This window comes from Cottoperca gobio, chromosome 23, assembly GCF_900634415.1.
Source record: "Cottoperca gobio chromosome 23, fCotGob3.1, whole genome shotgun sequence".
NCBI classification, from domain to species: Eukaryota; Metazoa; Chordata; class Actinopteri; order Perciformes; family Bovichtidae; genus Cottoperca; species Cottoperca gobio.
This window is the reverse complement of record NC_041377.1, coordinates 12,286,686-12,305,257: the sequence shown is the minus strand read 5'-3', so window position 1 is coordinate 12,305,257 and position 18,572 is coordinate 12,286,686. Positions and strand designations below refer to the sequence as shown.

General features: G+C 40.1%; 3 protein-coding genes across 3 annotated transcripts; 1 reads left to right on the top strand and 2 right to left on the bottom strand.

Annotated features, from left to right (window-relative positions):
• Nucleotides 1–11: 11 nt before the first annotated feature.
• smkr1 (small lysine rich protein 1) lies at nucleotides 12–522 on the bottom strand. The gene is made up of 2 exons (XM_029461763.1): nucleotides 486–522; nucleotides 12–382 (listed from the first exon to the last, which is right to left on the bottom strand). Exons 1-2 carry the CDS (start codon nucleotides 486–488, stop codon nucleotides 137–139), a joined length of 249 nt encoding a protein of 82 aa, XP_029317623.1. The 5' UTR covers nucleotides 489–522; the 3' UTR covers nucleotides 12–136.
• Nucleotides 523–946: 424 nt separating this feature from the next.
• On the bottom strand, nucleotides 947–12,681 carry dhx57 (DEAH (Asp-Glu-Ala-Asp/His) box polypeptide 57). The gene is given in 24 exon segments (XM_029461748.1): nucleotides 947–1,912; nucleotides 2,816–3,016; nucleotides 3,095–3,229; nucleotides 3,354–3,428; nucleotides 3,596–3,733; nucleotides 3,823–3,906; nucleotides 4,444–4,539; nucleotides 4,660–4,936; nucleotides 5,204–5,301; nucleotides 5,303–5,405; nucleotides 6,432–6,605; nucleotides 6,968–7,064; nucleotides 7,180–7,296; nucleotides 7,413–7,627; nucleotides 7,756–7,810; nucleotides 7,924–8,057; nucleotides 8,581–8,705; nucleotides 8,855–9,050; nucleotides 9,889–10,010; nucleotides 10,099–10,283; nucleotides 10,374–11,278; nucleotides 11,707–11,907; nucleotides 12,023–12,400; nucleotides 12,526–12,681. Coding segments are annotated over 23 exon segments (3,984 nt in total). The 5' UTR covers nucleotides 12,130–12,400; nucleotides 12,526–12,681; the 3' UTR covers nucleotides 947–1,768.
• Nucleotides 12,682–13,682: 1,001 nt separating this feature from the next.
• morn2 (MORN repeat containing 2) lies at nucleotides 13,683–15,352 on the top strand. The gene is made up of 6 exons (XM_029462286.1): nucleotides 13,683–13,925; nucleotides 14,029–14,061; nucleotides 14,142–14,192; nucleotides 14,272–14,378; nucleotides 14,893–15,029; nucleotides 15,184–15,352. The coding sequence occupies exons 1-6, from the start codon at nucleotides 13,919–13,921 to the stop codon at nucleotides 15,284–15,286; spliced, it is 438 nt and encodes a 145-aa protein (XP_029318146.1). The 5' UTR covers nucleotides 13,683–13,918; the 3' UTR covers nucleotides 15,287–15,352.
• The last annotated feature ends 3,220 nt before the right edge of the window (nucleotides 15,353–18,572 follow it).

Sequence of the window (18,572 nt, the reverse complement as noted above, 5' to 3'; positions counted from 1 at the left end):
TGCACTGGTTCCAGCAGTGGTGTGTGTATATATAGGCAGTCACTACACGTGTGCACCAGATGGTGCCATTAGCAAGGCACAAATGTAACTTATTTTAACCAAAAGGGGAAATTTAGGTTTGGCAAAAAAATATAATTTACTTTTTCTTCGGTTTTGTTCCCTTTTTCTTTTTCTTCTTCTTTGAATTTGGCCACCCAAAGCCTCTGAACTCCAGACAGTCCACAGCATTGTGTGAAATGTAGTAGATGTTCTCCATGGCTGCAGGGCTGAGGATGTCCACCTCTTTCTTGGTGGGTTTGGCACTAGACGACCTCTTTTGGGGTGTTTTTGGACCCCCAGTCTTCTTGGCGGGGCTAGAACTGTGGGACCTTGATTTGGTGGGCTTTGAAGAAAAAAAAAACTGCTTTTACGTTTGGTTCCTCTACTTACTTACTATATTGAATAGTTTGATAACCCTATAGTCTTTAATATTGCGTATACTTTACCATCGTAAAAGATGTCAAGGTTACTTCAAATTGATGATTATTTACCCATCTGTAAAATGAGATGCGTACACAGAACAATGCTATAATTAACATTAAGATCCCGTTTCTTTCCAAATAAAAGATGATTTAATTGCTAAGTAGCACAAAGTGCTTTCTCAAAACAGTTTCAGAGCTTGAAATTGTCAAAAAAAATAACTTAAAACATATGTCTTACCAGTTCTAGACTTGGCACTGCTCTAAGTGGCAACTGAATGGCTTCAACTGGGACAGTGATACCCCATTTGTTTATGCCCTGTTGTCGTAGAGACAGATTAGACTCGCTCATGAATGATGGGGTTGGCCTCTCCAAGCCTGTAAATTCTTTTGTTGCAGCTAGGCTTCAAGTACAACACAAAGCTTACAAAGGGATGAGTGCAAAAGGCAAGAGCTAAAAGGGTAAGAATACAATAAAAACCAACATACATATTTGCTTTTTTATTTATTTTTTGCTGCAGTGAAATCCATCACTTCAGACAATAAGCTTTCAAATATTTGTCTGTCCTCACCAAATTCTCCCGATTTAAAAAGCCCTTGCATTCACATTGTGAAAGTTTAGTTTTGACATCACTGTAATACTTAAGTACATTCAGTGAAAGTTAAACAGCCGCATACCATGCAGAAGCTCTTGGATCTCTCAATCATGCAATACAAATAAATACAACCATAACAAGTATGCAGTCAGTACAATTATAAGAAATCCAATATGGACCCAAGGGACTTCTCAGTTGTGAGCAAGACACACAACCCAAAATAAAAATGGACTGTATACAAATTATATCTAACAATCAACTGTGTGCCGATGTACTGCACATACAGCAGTAGAGGGCATGGCGTAAAAAAGTGTCCAATAAGACTTGAGAAAATAGCGAGAAGTGCTTTATTCAATCAATAACATTGATGTGTTGTGAATGTTTGTGGATCACCTGCATAGAGCCTTTTTTGTTTGTTTAAAAAAAGGCAAATTCTGGTTTAAAAAGCTTCCAGCGCAGCAACACAAGAGCTTTGTTTTCAATGTAAACTGATACTTCAACCTCAATTTCAAGTTCAGTATTTGCCCTGTTGATCTGTCTGATGGAACCAGTTCCAGGGTTGTTGACCCTGCCTTCCTAATTAATGGAGTTACATGTTATCAAAATCACTTTGTGGCAGCGATGCAGGAGCACAGACATTTTCACTGCAGAGCTCCGTGCATTTAGGCCCTTGAAGGTGACAAAAAGGGTCAAAAGGAGCGTTAAGTAGCAGCGCTACTGTGTCGAGACGAGGTGCACTATCATGTGGATGATGCGGGAGCCGCGGGGACAGCTGCACAGGTCCATGCTCGGGTTCCTGATCTTGTCCTCCAGCAGCTGGTCCAGCTCCCAGCGCAGCTCCTTCACCAGCTCAGCCACCTGAGTAACACGCACACATACATACATACACACATACATACATACATACATTATATTTAGCGCTAATATTTTAAACAACATGGTCAAAACAGCGCTAACATCTGAACCAAACTGTGCATCAGAGTGTGCACTGCTGGAAAAAAACTCTGTGGCCATGAAATATTTATGCTCTTTATTATAAAGCCTGTGGCTTGGACCGAGTCGCTTTGTCCCTCCGCCGCTCGCGCTCCCTATAAATCAGACTCGTGTGAGTGTGTCTGCAGCATAGCAAGGCACAGGAGCTGCAAGAATTGCTAGTAGACATGATGGAAGTCAGCTTCTGCGACACCGGATTGTGAAGCGAAGTTCATCTTAAGGTAGTGGAGTAGAAAAGGGGAGTAGCACGTGCAGGCCTGGGGCATTTCTCCTCAGGTGCCGAGGCGGAGCATCGTGAAGGTAAACCGTAGAGGGCGGAGCACATATGTCTGAACATACGGGGACCATTTATTTTATTGCTAATTAAAGGTTGTTGTTTTTTTATAAATAACCATTCATCATAATGTAACTTGTGTACAAGTGATTTAGCGTTCTGCTCATCACTATGAATACAGACATAACATACAGAATGCCATTTTGAATATTATTATGCTTATTACTATGTGACAACATAGTGACTAGTGAATTGTTTTCTTTGGACTCCTTAGTAAAAGCCTGTTAAATCTTATTAAAACAACTTTACAAAAGCATGTAAACCTTTTACAACAGCACTCATTGAGGTTTGGGCCATTCTTATTAATAATCAAAATGTCACGTGTTGCATAAAAAATAAACATTTGCAAGGACACTTTTAGGAATATCTGCAAACATGTTCTAAACAGCTTTGTTCGTGATTCTAAACTATAAATCTCATCTTTTATCGCTGACCTGATGAGAAGCGGCAGCAAATCGGATCCATCCATCGTCGAGGGATATGACAAACTCTCCCTTGTGCAGCTCCATGTTGACCTGCCCACCTCCAAACAGCACCAGCGGGTAGACAGACACCATGCTGCAGTCCCTGATGAAGATGCGGCTCGTCTTCACCTTCTCGTGGTAAACCAGGTAGGGACTGTTGTAGTGGCGAACCTGCAGCACAAAGAAGAGTCTCAAGGGGCTTGCTACTGACTAACTGCTGAATATTATGTCTTTTCTCTTTTGTCTCACTGTGTAGTTCACAGATGACGGGTGCACGTGGACGCAGCCGTCGTCCTTGGTCATAAAGCGGAGCTCGCTGGCTTTGGGCTGCATCTTCATTGCTCCTTTGCTGGTCATCTTGTAATTCCCCTGAGGAGCTCGTACCTGGAACAAAGGATCAAACACAGCAGTGTGAAGCCAAGTAGAGATAACAGGTATGGGACAGATTTGTTCTTCATACACTGGCTTCCTGTTTCTTATTCCAATGACCGAGAGAAATAATACACACCTGGACCACATTGGGATAGAGGGCAGCACAGAGCATGGCGGACATCAGCCGGATGTTTTCTGAGTTCAAGTTAGCCTGGAGAGGAATGACATTTATCATCATTATTATTTTACTCAACAAACCAAAATAAGTACATGGTCTCATCCACTTTAAAATTCCAAGTGACATGCAGTGTATACAATTGAATGTGTATCTGAACAACAGCAAAACAATGCGTGCGTGTGCGTTCGTTCGTTTGTTACCTCAGGGCCGGTGGCCTCCAGAACACCGTCGGTGCCTTTAGAGGACATGCGCTCGATGACCCTGGCCCTCAGTCCCTCCTTGATGAAGCCAATGTCAGACAGCAGCTCAGCAAATTGCCTCTTCAGACTCGCGATCTCCTGCACAGGTCGCAACAGACATTTTTAAAGAAATGTATGACTTGGGGAAAACAATTATTTAGCTTTTTTTTGTTCAGCTCTGCCTTCACCTGTAAGACGCGCCAAGACAGAAAGTTCTCCCTGCAGTAAAGGAAGCCGGCCTGGTTGCCATTCTTTGCAGCACAGCACCATCCCTGCAAGAGGGAAAATCCATCACATCTATCATTTGAACATTTGAAAAGCTACGTCAACATTCTTAGCTCCTTGAGTATCTGCAGCTACAGACACCAATCAAATATTGTATTTCCCTCTCTTACAACTAAGCTGTTTGTACATTTGTATAGATGCACTTAACCATCTAAGAAACAACACGAAACAAATATTCTACTCTCCTAAATAAAGAAATACATAGCCCACAACACAACGCACAGAACTCTCTAGCACCATTGAAACATTCAAAATTGAATTTAAAGTCAAACTTGTGCAAAAGTTTGAATATTTAGAATATTATAATTAAGAATTATAATTCCACAGTAAAATACTTGATATAACTCAAGTATAAATGTAGACTATGCCTCAATGACAGTTGTTGACAGATTGTTTAGACTAAACAATCATCTTGGATTATGCTTTTCTTCTTTCTGATATCCGATCCAGTGACTTTGGCCAGTATCGGACCGATACAGACATTATACATATAAATACTGTTTGTGCGTAAGTCCAATCAATACCTTGTATGCCTGTAACAAAGCTAGATGATCACTACTGGCCAAGGCAAAGGCCAGTTTCTTCTCATTGGCTTCCTCCCGCTTATCCCATGGAGACACCTGTAAAACAGACAAAAGACTAAATGTTGAAGAAGACACTTTTCGATGAATAATAATCATTGTTAAAAGAATAGCTGGTTAGGATATTAAATCAGCATTGTAATGCAAGCGGATTCTTACAAATGGTGATTTGAAGGCCAGACTGGCGGCGATGGTGAGTGCTGGGTCGAGGCAGCGAAAGATGGCGCCGAACAGCATGAGTTTCCCGATGCGCACGTCGACGGGCAGGCAGGCCAGGTGGTAGCCCAGCGGGGTAAGTTTCTCATCTGCAGTTAGAGCTCCGAGGTCCTGCAGGCGCTGCTTGGCTGCATCCAAGCTTCCCATAGCCGGGGGCTCGATGAGCCGAGAGAAAACTGACTCAAGCATCCGATCAGCAAACACGTCCAGGATCTTGATTCTGTAGGAGACAGGGTGGAATGGTAAAAACTATCATGGAGAAATATTGTTTTGTAGTTTAAAATCAGACATAGTGCTACAGGTAAGGCCTGTCTGGAGAGAAGACCCTCTCCATTATCCTGGTCATTCTTCCCCATTAAACCAGTTCCCCCTGCATTTTGAAGCATAAATCCCAATATTCATGTCATAGATAAACCTTCATAATTTGCATTTACAGAGACAAAAAAGGTAGGTTGGCATTGTGCAAAGAGCAAACAGATGGATGTACCGGAGGCAGAGCTGCTCCAGAGGCACTCTCTGGATCTCAGGCAGCTGTTGCTCAGACAGCTGGTGTTGGAAGCAGTGGCTGGTGAAGAGGTGGAAGCAAAACCCCCGAGGCCACACGGCCTGCTCGACCCCTCCTCTGCAGAGCGTTGGCCCGAGAAACCCAGGAGTCCTCCAGGCTTTCCATGCTTTTGGTCGCATCGTACCTGAAAATTAACCAATGACAAATGTAGATTTTAAAATAAGTTTCACAATAAATACTCTATCCACATCAAAACCAGTATATATGTGTGTGTGTAGGTGTATATATATGGTGTGTGTGTATGTTGTATATATATGTGTGTGTGTAGTGGTATATATATGTGTGTGTGTATGTGATATATATATATATATATATATACACACACAGGGTTTTTGATGTGGATGAGAGAGGGGGAAACGGATTTAAACACACATAAGAGATTATATATAATAGATAACATAGAGAGAGATATATATATAGACACATATACACAATATAAATATAGATATAATACAGGATATAATATATATATATATAAATATATATATATACATAATATAATACATATATATATACATATATATATATATATATAGCATACATACTTATATATATATAGATATATATATATATATATATATATAATATATATATATATATATATATACATACATACAATACATACATACATAACATACATACAGACATACATACATACATACATACATACATACATACATACATACATACATACATACATACATACATACATACATACATACAGACATACATACATACATACATACATACATACATACATACATACATACTACATACATAAATACATACATACATACATACATACAATACATAATACATACATACATAAATACATACATACATACATACATACATACATACATACATACATACATACATACATATATATATATATATATATATATATATATATACATATACACACACATATATAATACCACACACACATATATATACACACACACAATATTATTATATATATATATATATATATATATAATAAAAAGAAGATCAGAAAACTGTATGTCTGATGGCAACAGAAATGTGGTACAATTCACAGCCATTTCTCTAAAATGAACAAATTGACATACAGTTCATCAAAAGAATAAACATAATATCTGTACACTATAACTAAATATGAGGCTCCGACCTTTTTTCCTTCATCTTGCCGCAGTCGATGACATATACCACATCGTCAATGGTTACTGAGGTCTCTGCGATGTTGGTGGAGATGATAATCTTTGTGACACCCTCAGGGGGCCGGCTGAAAACTGCCTGCTGCTCCTCATTGGACAAGCTTGAGTGGAGTGGGTACACCTCACACCTAACGGGGGGGAAATACATCCACATTAGTTAGTAGCATTTGACTAGTAGAGTGTTTATCTACTGACTGAGCATTTGATTAAAACAAGTTTCACCAATAATCACACACAAAAACATATATTTTATATCAAATATTCAAATAATGAAGACAAGTATTTGGAAGAAACAAAGCACTGATTAAAAGAGTGCATTTGTGAAAATCATTTGGTCAACAATAATCTGTCGATATTTCTTTGTTTAAAAAAGGAGTCAAGAAATTCAGGTTTGCACCGGAAAGGAGAAACAAAAAAAGCAGAGCGTGAATATGAACACGAACAATAACAGGAACTAAAGTGGCTCACACACACAAGTTTAGACACAGACCTGGTTGCGCCCCTGTTGTTGAACATTCTGTTGGACTTGAGCTGCTCGTACAGCATCTTGATCTCTGCCAGGCCTGGCAAAAACACAAGCACTGCACCTGGATACAGAAACCAAAAGGTTACACCAGCACAATTAAAAGTCCACAGTCAAAGTTCCAAAGAGTCTTGAACTCTCCTCCACCAGACACAAGAGTACATATGGGCGATTCTTACCTGGAGGGTAGTTGTGTTTTCCATCTACAATCCACTCCAGCAGGTTCTCCACCAGGTCCATGTTGATCTTGTCCAGGTCCATTGCAGAAATAGTCTTCAGCACAGACTTCTTAGTATCTAAAACAAAATGTAGCATTCATAACATAACAGGCAGCAACTCTTTATTTGGATAGGACAGTTTCAAAACCCATAAACCAGATCAGTCCAGTTCCAGATACTTGTTCTTAACTCACCTTTGTATCTGACCGTGAGATCCTGCAGGCTGAGCTGCTGGTCTGGAATGGAGTCTTTGACAAAGTCCTTGTTAGAGAGAGACATGAAGTTCCACACGTCGTCACCCAAGTCGTCCACGATGTCCCTCGGCTCTATTTTGCTGCCTCGTCCGCTGGTGGAAGACGTATTCTGTTTCCCTGAGCGCATGTAAGGGCTGCCATCCTCAATGACATAGCTGGGAAAATAAATAACATTGACTTGACTACTGAGACACTGCAAGGATCCAAAAGTTAAACTACTTCCTTACAAATGTATTAATAAAATAAAAAGTTTGAGGAAATATTTGAAGGAGAATGTATTTACCGGGATTTAGCGATGGCGTCTTCAAGGAAAAACTGGTCGACGGGAAAAGTACGACCTGAAATGAAAGAAATTCACTCAGTGGGGAAAAAACCAACATACGGAATGGAAGATCTAAGTTGAACATGTATTATGCATATTTAAAACAAAATACCACGAGTGGGAAGTTACCTGGTATGTGGACAGTGGGACAGTCATAGTAATACTGAGAGAAGAGGTTGGCATTAAGTGTTGCACTCATAAGAATGATCTTCAGGTCTGGCCTCTGCATGATCAGGTCTTTTAATACCAACAGCAGGAAGTCACTGACAAAGACAAGATGAAAGAGACGGGCAGTGACCAAGCAACCAGTTAATAACAGTGAATGTCATTTATCCATTTGAGAAAGTAATGTCTGAGATTTAATAAATTACAAAAGCTATTAAGGGGAGACACTACAGGTAAATCATTTGACTGTTCTAGAAATCAGTCTGTGAATGATATGTGAACAAACCCCTCAGTAAAACATTTAGAATATACATAGATTGGAAAGAAACTGGAGAGTTTGGTGTATCTAAGTGCTAGGTGCTAAGTGCTTCCTCAGTTGACGACTTACATTAAGACAATTATTTTTTGTATGTAGTTTTTCTGAAATGTTATTTTTAAATATGCCGTAGTCTGAAAAAAGACATGAAATGGAAAATAGCCCAAACTATCAAAATTGACCAGTGCATGAAAATAAGATATTTTTGCCTGTAGTGTCTCACCTTAAGTGACGGCTCAAATGCATGAAGAAGAAAGTGAATGCACACGTTCTGTACCATATGTGAGTGATCTGCATAATCTCACCTCTCCTCCGTTCGCTCGTGCACTTCATCCACAATGACGTGCGTGACGCCTTTGAGGTCTGCCTCGCTCTCTAGTCTCCTCAGTAACACGCCTGTGGTGCAGTACAGCAGTCTGGTGGCAGATGTCTAACATAGAGACCAGTCAGAGATAAGAGGTAGAAGTCATTATTTTTCTAATATAAATCTACATATACTAAACATATTCAAGTCTTATCCCTAAATCGTAAAAGCTTGAAATCCTGCATAGTAGATGTGGATGTCAAATGCGGCCATACTCGAACACTCTCAAGGCGGATCTGGTAGCCCACTGAGTTGCCTAGAGACTCTGCGCGCTCCTGAGCCACTCTCTGGGCCACAGAGATGGCAGAGATGCGGCGTGGCTGAGTACAGATGATGTTAACCACCTGGTCCGCCGGACCACATAAGGAGGCGTCCAGAATGAACTGAGGGATCTGAGTGGTCTTACCACACCTGCAGAGATTAAGAGAAAAATAAACATCAAACAAACAAAATCACATCTTTTACAGAGAGCTATGAATCGCTTCTACCAGATATTTACAACTTTCCAGAATCTGTATTGGGTTTTTAAATAATTATTTCTACACATAATACAAAATAATAAATGTGCAACATGGAAGGAAAGGGTCATTGGTGATTAAAATACATACAGACACATTTATGTGAGACACAGGTGAGAGTTTGGGCTATTTTTCTCCCATAACTTGTCTAGTGTTAAGAAAACATAAAAAATAAACATTTAAGTGTTTATTTTACTAACTTTGTCTATTTGCATCTGTCGACTCCTCCCCAAATCACCAAAAGTTAGCATTAGATAATGCCTCATTTGTATATTTAAACATAATATTTCAGAAAACTAAACATCATTGTCTTAATGCAAGTAGTTAAGTGGGGAAGTTTCATTGTGATATTTATTAGTTTAAAATGTTACCCTATTCACCTGAAGTGTCTCCCCTTAAGAATGGTGCATGGTTGTCTCTTAGATATAAAAATCACTACCTTTGTATATTACCAGAGAAATTAACCATCTAACCATTTGGCAGTATCGAGGCCCAGCAGTGGGCCAAATGTTTGAGAACAACAGATATAGGGTATAAAATGTGGAATAAGTCACTTGATGATCACATAGTAAGAAAGTACTGAGAACCAAAATGTAGCACCACAGTCAATTTACAATATATGAAGCCATACGTTTCCATACAGCCTCGATTATAACTAAATCACATTTGTTTAAATAGCATTTCCCCCATTTGAGTCTTTGTGAAAGCCAACACTTTATGCTGAGACCCACCCAGTCATCCCGCTGACAACAAGCACCTGGCACCGGTCTAACAGGTCCAGGATGTTTTCTTTTTCATTCCAAGCCGGCAGTTTCCTCCTCTGCTCCAACATGGACCTGAAACGCCCAGATGACTGAGTGAACAGAGGGATGGAAGAACATCAGTTAAACTACATACATCGTGTTAGATAGGAAACAATGTAAAGATCAGTCTTCTTTTACCTGTTTCTTCTTAAACTCTCTGCACAGCTTGCCATTTTCTTTCTGTAGGTTGTCTATCTTCAGGGTGTGCTTATTCACCATCTTCTTCCTCAGGTTAACATAACTCTCGCTCTCGACTGGAACCGCCTCACCCTCATCGTCCTCATCTCTCTCATCCAGCTCCTCTTCCTCTGCAGTCTCTTTCACTTTAAAAAGACAGAGGTGGGTTTTTAACTCATATAAATGTAAAATACAGTGTTGAGCTCTATTTGGTGAAAATACATTTGTTGACTCACAATCTATAGGTCTCTGGTTGGTAGGTGGAGCAGTCCTTCTGCTGTTGCTGTTGCTGAAACTATTGGTACTACTACTCCTGCTTTCCTCAGAAACATTGCTTCGCACGCTCTTATTCTTTGCCATGGCAAGAGAGGGTGAAGGAAGCACCACAACAGGTGGTGGCGTGCTGTATTTGTGATGACTGACAGCCAGCAGTTCCTTCATGATAGTTTCATCCTCACACAAGGTGATCAGAGTGTAAACGACCGGCTCATTGCTTTTCGCTGCGGCCAACGCTTCTCCGAACAATCTTTCGGTGACACTGAGCCTCCCTGCAGCCCCGAAAGACTCGTCGCTGGTGCTAAAGGCGACTACTGGTGCCTGAAATGGGTAACGGTTTCCTTTGGGGAAACGCACCTGTAGTTCATACTCCGGAGGAGAATAGCTGCTGAAGCCAGGCTGGCTCGGGCCCTGCAGGTCTGGGGAACCAGCCCCGGATCTCACTTTAGTAGGGAGCTGGTGCTTAAACTTGCATTTGTCCCCAAAGCGACAGCCTTGCCCTTTCATGAAGAATCGACAGACATCTCGTATGTGAATGACTCCTTCACCACCTCGACTTCCGACTTGACTGCCATTCTTGGCACCATTGTCTGAGAGGAATGAGAGGTCCAGGGTTATCGTCCAGACTGTATTGGCAATGCGCTCGCTAAAGCGCTCACCGTAAATGGCAGCAAGAGCCAGAGCTTCCTCCTGCCTCTGGCTCAAACAGTCATCCATAGGCACCACTTCAAGGCCATCAGGGGAAACTGCTTTCTGGCCGTAGCGCTCACTGAAAACCTGGTGGAGGAGCTGTTCCAAAGTGGAACCGAATTCCCCTCCACCAGATTCCAATGCCCGCTTGCCACGCTCCCTGTCAAACCCATACCTACACAAAGGAAAGATGAGAAAACAAAGCGTTAGAAGTAGGGCTGCAACAAACGATTATTTTCATTATCAATTAATCTGCTTATTATTTAAAGTAAAATGTAAAGTAAATGTTCATCCCTGTTTCCTAAAGTCCAAGGTGATTTCTTTAAATGTCTTGTTTTGTTAGTCCAACACTCAAAGATATTCCGTTTAATATGATATAAAAAGTGAAAAGCAGGAAATTGACGATACATTTTGTGACGATCGACTAATCTATCAGTCGAAAAATCGTTGCAGCTCTAGTTAGAAGAGAAGAGAAATATTTAGTCTCTTAGCTGTATCTCCTCCTAATATTCACCAATGTTAGGTTTCTGACAGCACAGCAGCAAAACACTGGCTTTAGATGAAATACAGGACAACTCCAAAATAAACTAATCTGTGCATCACCTGCAGAGTTTTCCAATAGCAAATAAGGAGAGGACAGGTTCAGGAGTGGGCCGCTCATCATCAGACTCCGTCAGATATACTGGGCTCTCTGCCCTTTCCACAGGCTCATCATTAGTGGCCCAAAACTGGCCTTCGTCACGGTGGTCCAACTCATCGAATTCCTCCTCATCCTCTTCTCCCGAATAATCTGAACTAGATTCACTAAGGCAGATCGGATGAAACGAGTTCATGTGGACTTGCAGTAGAAAAACATCACTTCATTGAAACATTTTCTAGCAATCCAATTCTCTTTAAACATTTAGTAGAATGTACTCACTCATATTGCTCATCAAAGTCCCGGGTCTGTAGATTTCGCAGCAGCTCCTTGAGTTGCTCTTGGTTCTCATTAGTCATGAAGATCCTCTGCAAGGGCATGGTGCTCATCTCCGGCCTGACACAGTTACTTGGCTTTGGGCTTGTTCGTGTCCTCGCCAGGGACCTTGGGAGAGCTTTGCTGCTGCTTTTCCCATTGCCTCTGCCATCCCTGTCTCGATCTCTACCCCCCCTTCCTCGACCTCCATCCCTGCCGCCTCCAGAGCCACCACCAGTAACACCACCACGGCTGCCACCCCGGCTGCCACCACGGCTGCTGCCACCACGGCCCCTGCCACCACGGCCGCCACCACCACCGCCCCCACCTCGTCCTATGCCAGGTCTGGAGGCAAATAAAGGTTATCAGCGAGAGAGACGGAGACGAGGGTGAAAGAGGAAAATTGGCAGGAAATGAGCACACTGTGATAAACGTTTAATTCTGATAATTAGTTCCTTCACTTTACATACCTGGTGGGACGAATGGGTGCAAAATTAAGACTGAAATCATCATCGTCATCATAGGAGCAAGCTCCTCCTTTCTTACTTCCACCTCCACCTCCTCCACCACCACCACCTCCACCTCCTCTTGGCTTGTTAAACTTCCCCCCTCCTCTGTTTGGCTTCCCACCTCTTCTCCTTGCATTCATTTCTCTGTGAAAAAAAACATACATGAACAATTTTATCACAGATAATATATTTTTAAGCAGTCTAGCGTCAAAGCATCACCTTTCATATCATGGATTGGTTAAAATACACAGCTGTTATCACACAGGATGCTCACCTTAGATTAGCGTCCTTTCATAGTAGCAACCAATCTGGAAAAAGAAACATAAAATGCACCGTTTGAATTAATCTTCTCAGCCCTGGGAGTATACAAAAATCCTGGATACACCAGAGAGAGCTGCTAGTTGCGAACTAGGGCGGGCAGCTACTGTACATCCACTGCAGTGCACGGAGTCGCAAATCGCTGTGGGGTGGGTGACTCGTTGTGGCACTTCAGTTCAAGTGCGAGCAATGAGATGGTGACTGACACAAACAGCGCTGGTGGCTACAATTATGCAATCAAACGGAGCATACTGACTTTACAACCCAACCATTGTAATGTCCATTTACCTCCACGGCTGGCTACTGACAATGTGTTTAGTTAGCAAGTTCTAAAAGAACATTGGTATCGGCAATAACGTATTATTGTGTCGTGTAGTGTGGTACGTCAGTAAATAAAGTGTCAAGCTTCAGCTAGCTAACAAGCTAACAGCTAGCAAGCTCCCTTCTCAATTCCAATTTGACAAGCTAGCAGAGAGAAGCTTTCTCACAAGTCACGAGAGGTTTAAGAACTTAATAATGCCATAAAAACATGTACATATATCATAAGCGATAAACTATATAAGTACTTGAAAAACTTTACTTTCATAACTAGTATGGACAAACCTGAGACTGCTGTTAAGACCGGTTCCGACCACCGGTAGACTGCATCTCTTTCATTGGTCGAAACTCATAGTTCAAAGTTTCATTTCCGGTGTCTTATTATTTTAAGCAATAACTGTAGGTTGTTAGACTAAAGTCAAGTCGACTTTTATTGAGCTAAACTAAAATTTTATGAAAATAGCAACAATATAAAAAAAAAACCACACAAAATGTCTACTGCACCAAATATTGTATCCATGGCAACTGCAGTTTGCCGAACTGCTCGCGACACAGACACCGGTTTTTTCTTAGGGTGAATAGGTGAACAAAGACAGAGAGAAGTTTGCTTGTGTTATTTTCACAACTTTTGATAATCGAGTTTTTGACTTCACACGTTCCTTACAAAGCGTTTCCGGTCGGTTCTGAGTCTGACAACCAGCTGGGGAAGCTGTCACAGATGTCCGGTGGGGTGTGATTGTGCATAGTTTTTAATAACAGCCAGCATACACTAAACTCCTTCTGTATTTTCTTTCTACTGTCTTATTTTGTATAATTGTTCCCTTTCAGACAATAAGGAAAGTGATTATTCAAAAACGAAAGGTAAGTTTCATACCTGCAAATGTTGCATATTCATCTGACAGATAAGTTGCTTGAGGTAAAAGATGTTTCTTTGTTTACAGGGGACGGACCTATAAAGGTATCCTACATTTTCCCCAATGGGGACAAATATGGTGAGTGATAATTAATATTACAGATACAGATTTACAGTACAGTTACATGGGTGTGTGTCAGCATATCTTCTCTCCACAGAGGGGGAGTGCAGCAGGTCTGCATCAGGGGTGGTGATGAGGAGCGGTACTGGCAAACACACCTCAGCAGGTGGCGTCATATACACTGGAGAGTGGCTGGAAGACAAAGTATGTATTTACTTTTCTGGTGTTTGTTGATAAAGACTATTTAGTTGTATTTGCAATGTGGTTATGGGAGGATAATAAGACAATGGGCCCCTGACAAAGGAGCAAGACACACAGACTTTATAGTTGTTAAGACTCTTGTTGTTTTGTGTCTATTTGTAGTAATTTTGAAGACTCGTTGTGGTCTCTTTGCAGCTGTTTTGCATCTCTTTGTAGTCTTTTGTGTCTCTTTGTAGTCATTTTATGTTTCTTTGAGTCTCTTCCTGGTTGGTACATGTCATTTGAAGTGACATTTTGTAGGTGATGGATAAGGGGGCTTGGACACTTTGGGCCCCTGGGACTGCGCCAGTAGGGCTGTTCAGGAGTCAATCCATGTCTGTGGTTAGTCTTGTGATTCTCTCTCTCTCTCTCTCTCTCTCTCTCTCTCTCTCTCTCTCTCTCTCTCTCTCTCTCTCTCTCTCTCTCTCTCTCTCTCTCTCTCTCTCTCTCTCTCTCTCTCTCTCTCTCTCTCACACAGATGCATGGCAGAGGGACTCTGCATCATACCTCTGGAGCCCTCTATGAAGGAGAATTCAAAGACAACTTGTACCAAGGCACAGGAACATATACCTTCCCAGACGGCTCTACTTACAAGGGTCACTTTCACAAGAACAGGTAAAAGGCACTTACACTTACTGTGTCATTCCTTTAATGCTTTCTGAGATAGCCATGTCCTGTAGAAGTTCCCACAGACTCAAGACTGGATGTTTTGTTTGTTTACTGTTGTTGGCCATACAATTATGTCAAATGTAACATTTGTGTGTTCTAGGTTGGAGGGAGACGGGGCGTTCACTAACACACAGGGACTGGTTTGGAAGGGGGAGTTCCACGGCAAAGCAGCACTGGGCCTGAAAATGCAGCACAACATTTAGGCAAAACAAACATTATTGTACTGCACTGTCTAAAACCCTGTATTATATGTTCCACATTAAAAAATTAAACCCTATTAGAAGAGGCTCATCATCTAATTATGTGTACAGGGTTTTTCTGGCCCCTTGTCGCTTGTGTGTAGCTGTAAGAGGAGAGGTGCGTCATGCTGCACGTAACATAAATCCAACAAGTTTGCCGCAGACTTTGTTGTTACTATTATTAGATCTATATATATATATATATATATATATATATATATATATATATATATATATATATATATATATATATATATATTTCTCTCTCTCTCTCTCTCTCTATATATATATATATATATATATATAGATAGATAGATAGATAGATAGATAGATAGATAGATAGATAGATAAATATAGAGATATCTCTCTCTATATATATATATATATAGATAAATATATATATATATATATATATATATATAGATATATATAGATAAATATATATATATAGATAGATATATATAGATATATATATAGATAGATATATATATATATAGAGAGAGAGATATAGATATAGATATAGATATATAGATAAATATATATATATATATATATATATATAGATAAATAAATTATATATATATATATAGAGATAAATAAATTATATATATATATATATATATAGAGATAAATAAATTATATATATATATATATATATATATATATATATATATATATATATATGAGAGATAAATAAATAAATATATATATATATATATATTTATTCCTGCTTTCACTGTGTATATGTTGACTATCAGGGTGAAGGAAGAACACAAGGCAGGTTTACATCATTACACCACCAGCCAATCACAAAGAGGGATATTCTCACGTCTCCATCCACAACAGCTGTACCCGAACTGTTGGAACATTGGCCCAAGGAAAAGTGTAATGAGAGTGTGTCTGTGGTCAGTTTGACTTTCAGTGTTGTGTGTAAACCAGTTGCATCAATCAGCTAATAAACAATCACTTCACAAACAATCACAACCGTTCAACATTGTTTAATAAGCATCTCTGATATTGTACTTTGTCATTCTATTGAATAATGCCTCTATGGATCTGTAATTGCACATACCCCAGAACAAATTCAGAGTATTTATCTAGACTATATGGAAATGTGTGTGACAAAAACACAGACACTGAAGTAACATCCATACAATGCTAAACACTTCTGATAAAACACTGTACCAGACACAAGGAACGGCTACTTTCATTGATTGTACAATTTTCAGGTAGAAAATAACATCTTTTGTATTGCAAACCTTCAGTGGTGATGTGAATGAAAAATATGATCATGGAGGCAACAACGATGAAATAAAAATGGCACTGAAATTTGGCACAAGATACAAAAAAATACATCCGCACTTGAAATGTCGCCGACATAAATACAAACTCACGATGAGTTATTGTGTGGAGTGAAAACATACAGCCTGTGCAGTAAATGTTGTGCTTCAGGTGTTATTTTCATATAAGAATGTGATGATAAATGTGTATTCATCACTACAGGTAAAGAGCTAGATGATGGCAAGGAAGCTTTTAAAACTTTTACAATATATTATCTCCATAAACCTGAGAATCTATTGAGTACATAATATAATTTTTATAAGAGAAGAAAAAAAAACCTCCCTTGTAATGCAGAACACTGACTTTGAGAGGAAAAAAGTACACTTTTCCAATTGTGCTGGAAACATTAGACAAAGAAAAGCCATTCCAAATACTAAATTTAAATGTGACCAGGTACAAAACAGTGGCCATGCACAGTTCCAGAGAAGCACACAATTATTTTCTATACAGAGCTAATAAATGACTGCTCTTGGATGAGTGGATGACGATCTTAACCGAGCCGCGTGATGACAGAAAGGTAACCATGCTTTTGTTTTCTGTGCTTCAGTTTCAGACATTTCCAGGAAACACTCCAGAGCTCTCAACTGGAGCCCCGCTTTAGGTAGTTGGACGTACAAGGAACAGATGAGGTACAGTGAAGACGAATAAGAAAAAACAGCACCATTTTTGTGACAGCTGTGTTCTTCCAAGCAAGGGTGACAAAGTGCTCACCAAGGCCACCACTGAGGAGGACAGTGGTTTATTTATTGTGCTGTTAGTCAGGCAGATAGAGGGGGAGTCAGCGGGGTGAAGCAGGGAGTCACAATCGTTAATTAATCGGATCATTGCTGAGGTTCGATTAGCCCAGCATGGTTCCAAAGAAAAGCTCAGGGAAGTGGCTTTTTCCCTTAACGGCCACAAGGGGCAACAATGAGCCCTGCCACGCTCGGACATTAACATGAGATTTTAGCTTGAAGTGTTTTGAAACAGTATTTTAGAGTTAGTTTTTTTTAAAGAGAAAAGACTACAAGGGTGTAATGTAATGTAATGTTGGCAAATGTAGGTCTGGTTAACCTGCTCTGTGGGACCATAACAGGTCTCAGGTGACACACAAATAAATCCGGGATGACGTCAGCGATTACTGACCTGGATTTGAAGTTCCTAACATTTCTGGAATAGTAACGATTCATTACACGGTAAAGTTTGTATTTTTAAAAAGAGAACAAATCAGTTTCTTCCTCTCAACATCTTCACATTTCCATGTTCGTTTTTTTTCTTTCTGCGCACACATACGTTTTACATTCACAAGCAAGCCCATACACTTACAGCTGGTATATTTCTTCTTCTTTTTTTTTTGGTGACATATAATGTGAGATCACTATGTGAAATAGCTCCCACTTCTACATTTGGACCACCAAAATGACCCTGACCATGAATTCTTTTTCTAGAAAATACATAAGAAAAACTTTTAACTCCATCAACTACATCACCATACCTGCAGTAGGCTTTGTGTTAAAATAGAAAAGACATGAACTGATTAGAAATCATGTAAATTTACATCATAATTGAAAAAAAAATTAAGTTTAACCACAAGCATTGATAGAAATAAATAGGAAAACATCACAAAGGAGTCTAAAAAAGCACCAACATTTAAAAAAAGGGGGACATATAAATTGACGATATTTTTTGGGGGGCAGTATAACTGGCAGAAACAGTCTCCTGCTACTTCTTATTAGCTGCTACCTCTGTTCTTGCCTGTCACTTCCATGTGTGTTCACAGTAGTCATAGGCACATGTTAACGTCAAGTGAGTGTCTGTGTGTGTGGCATCTGTTGGTGCCGAGCTCACAGTAGGAACCTCCATTCGTTCCTCAAATTTGCTCCATTTTACCCTTCATCTTCCATCTTCTCCCATCATTGCTTAGCCTGGC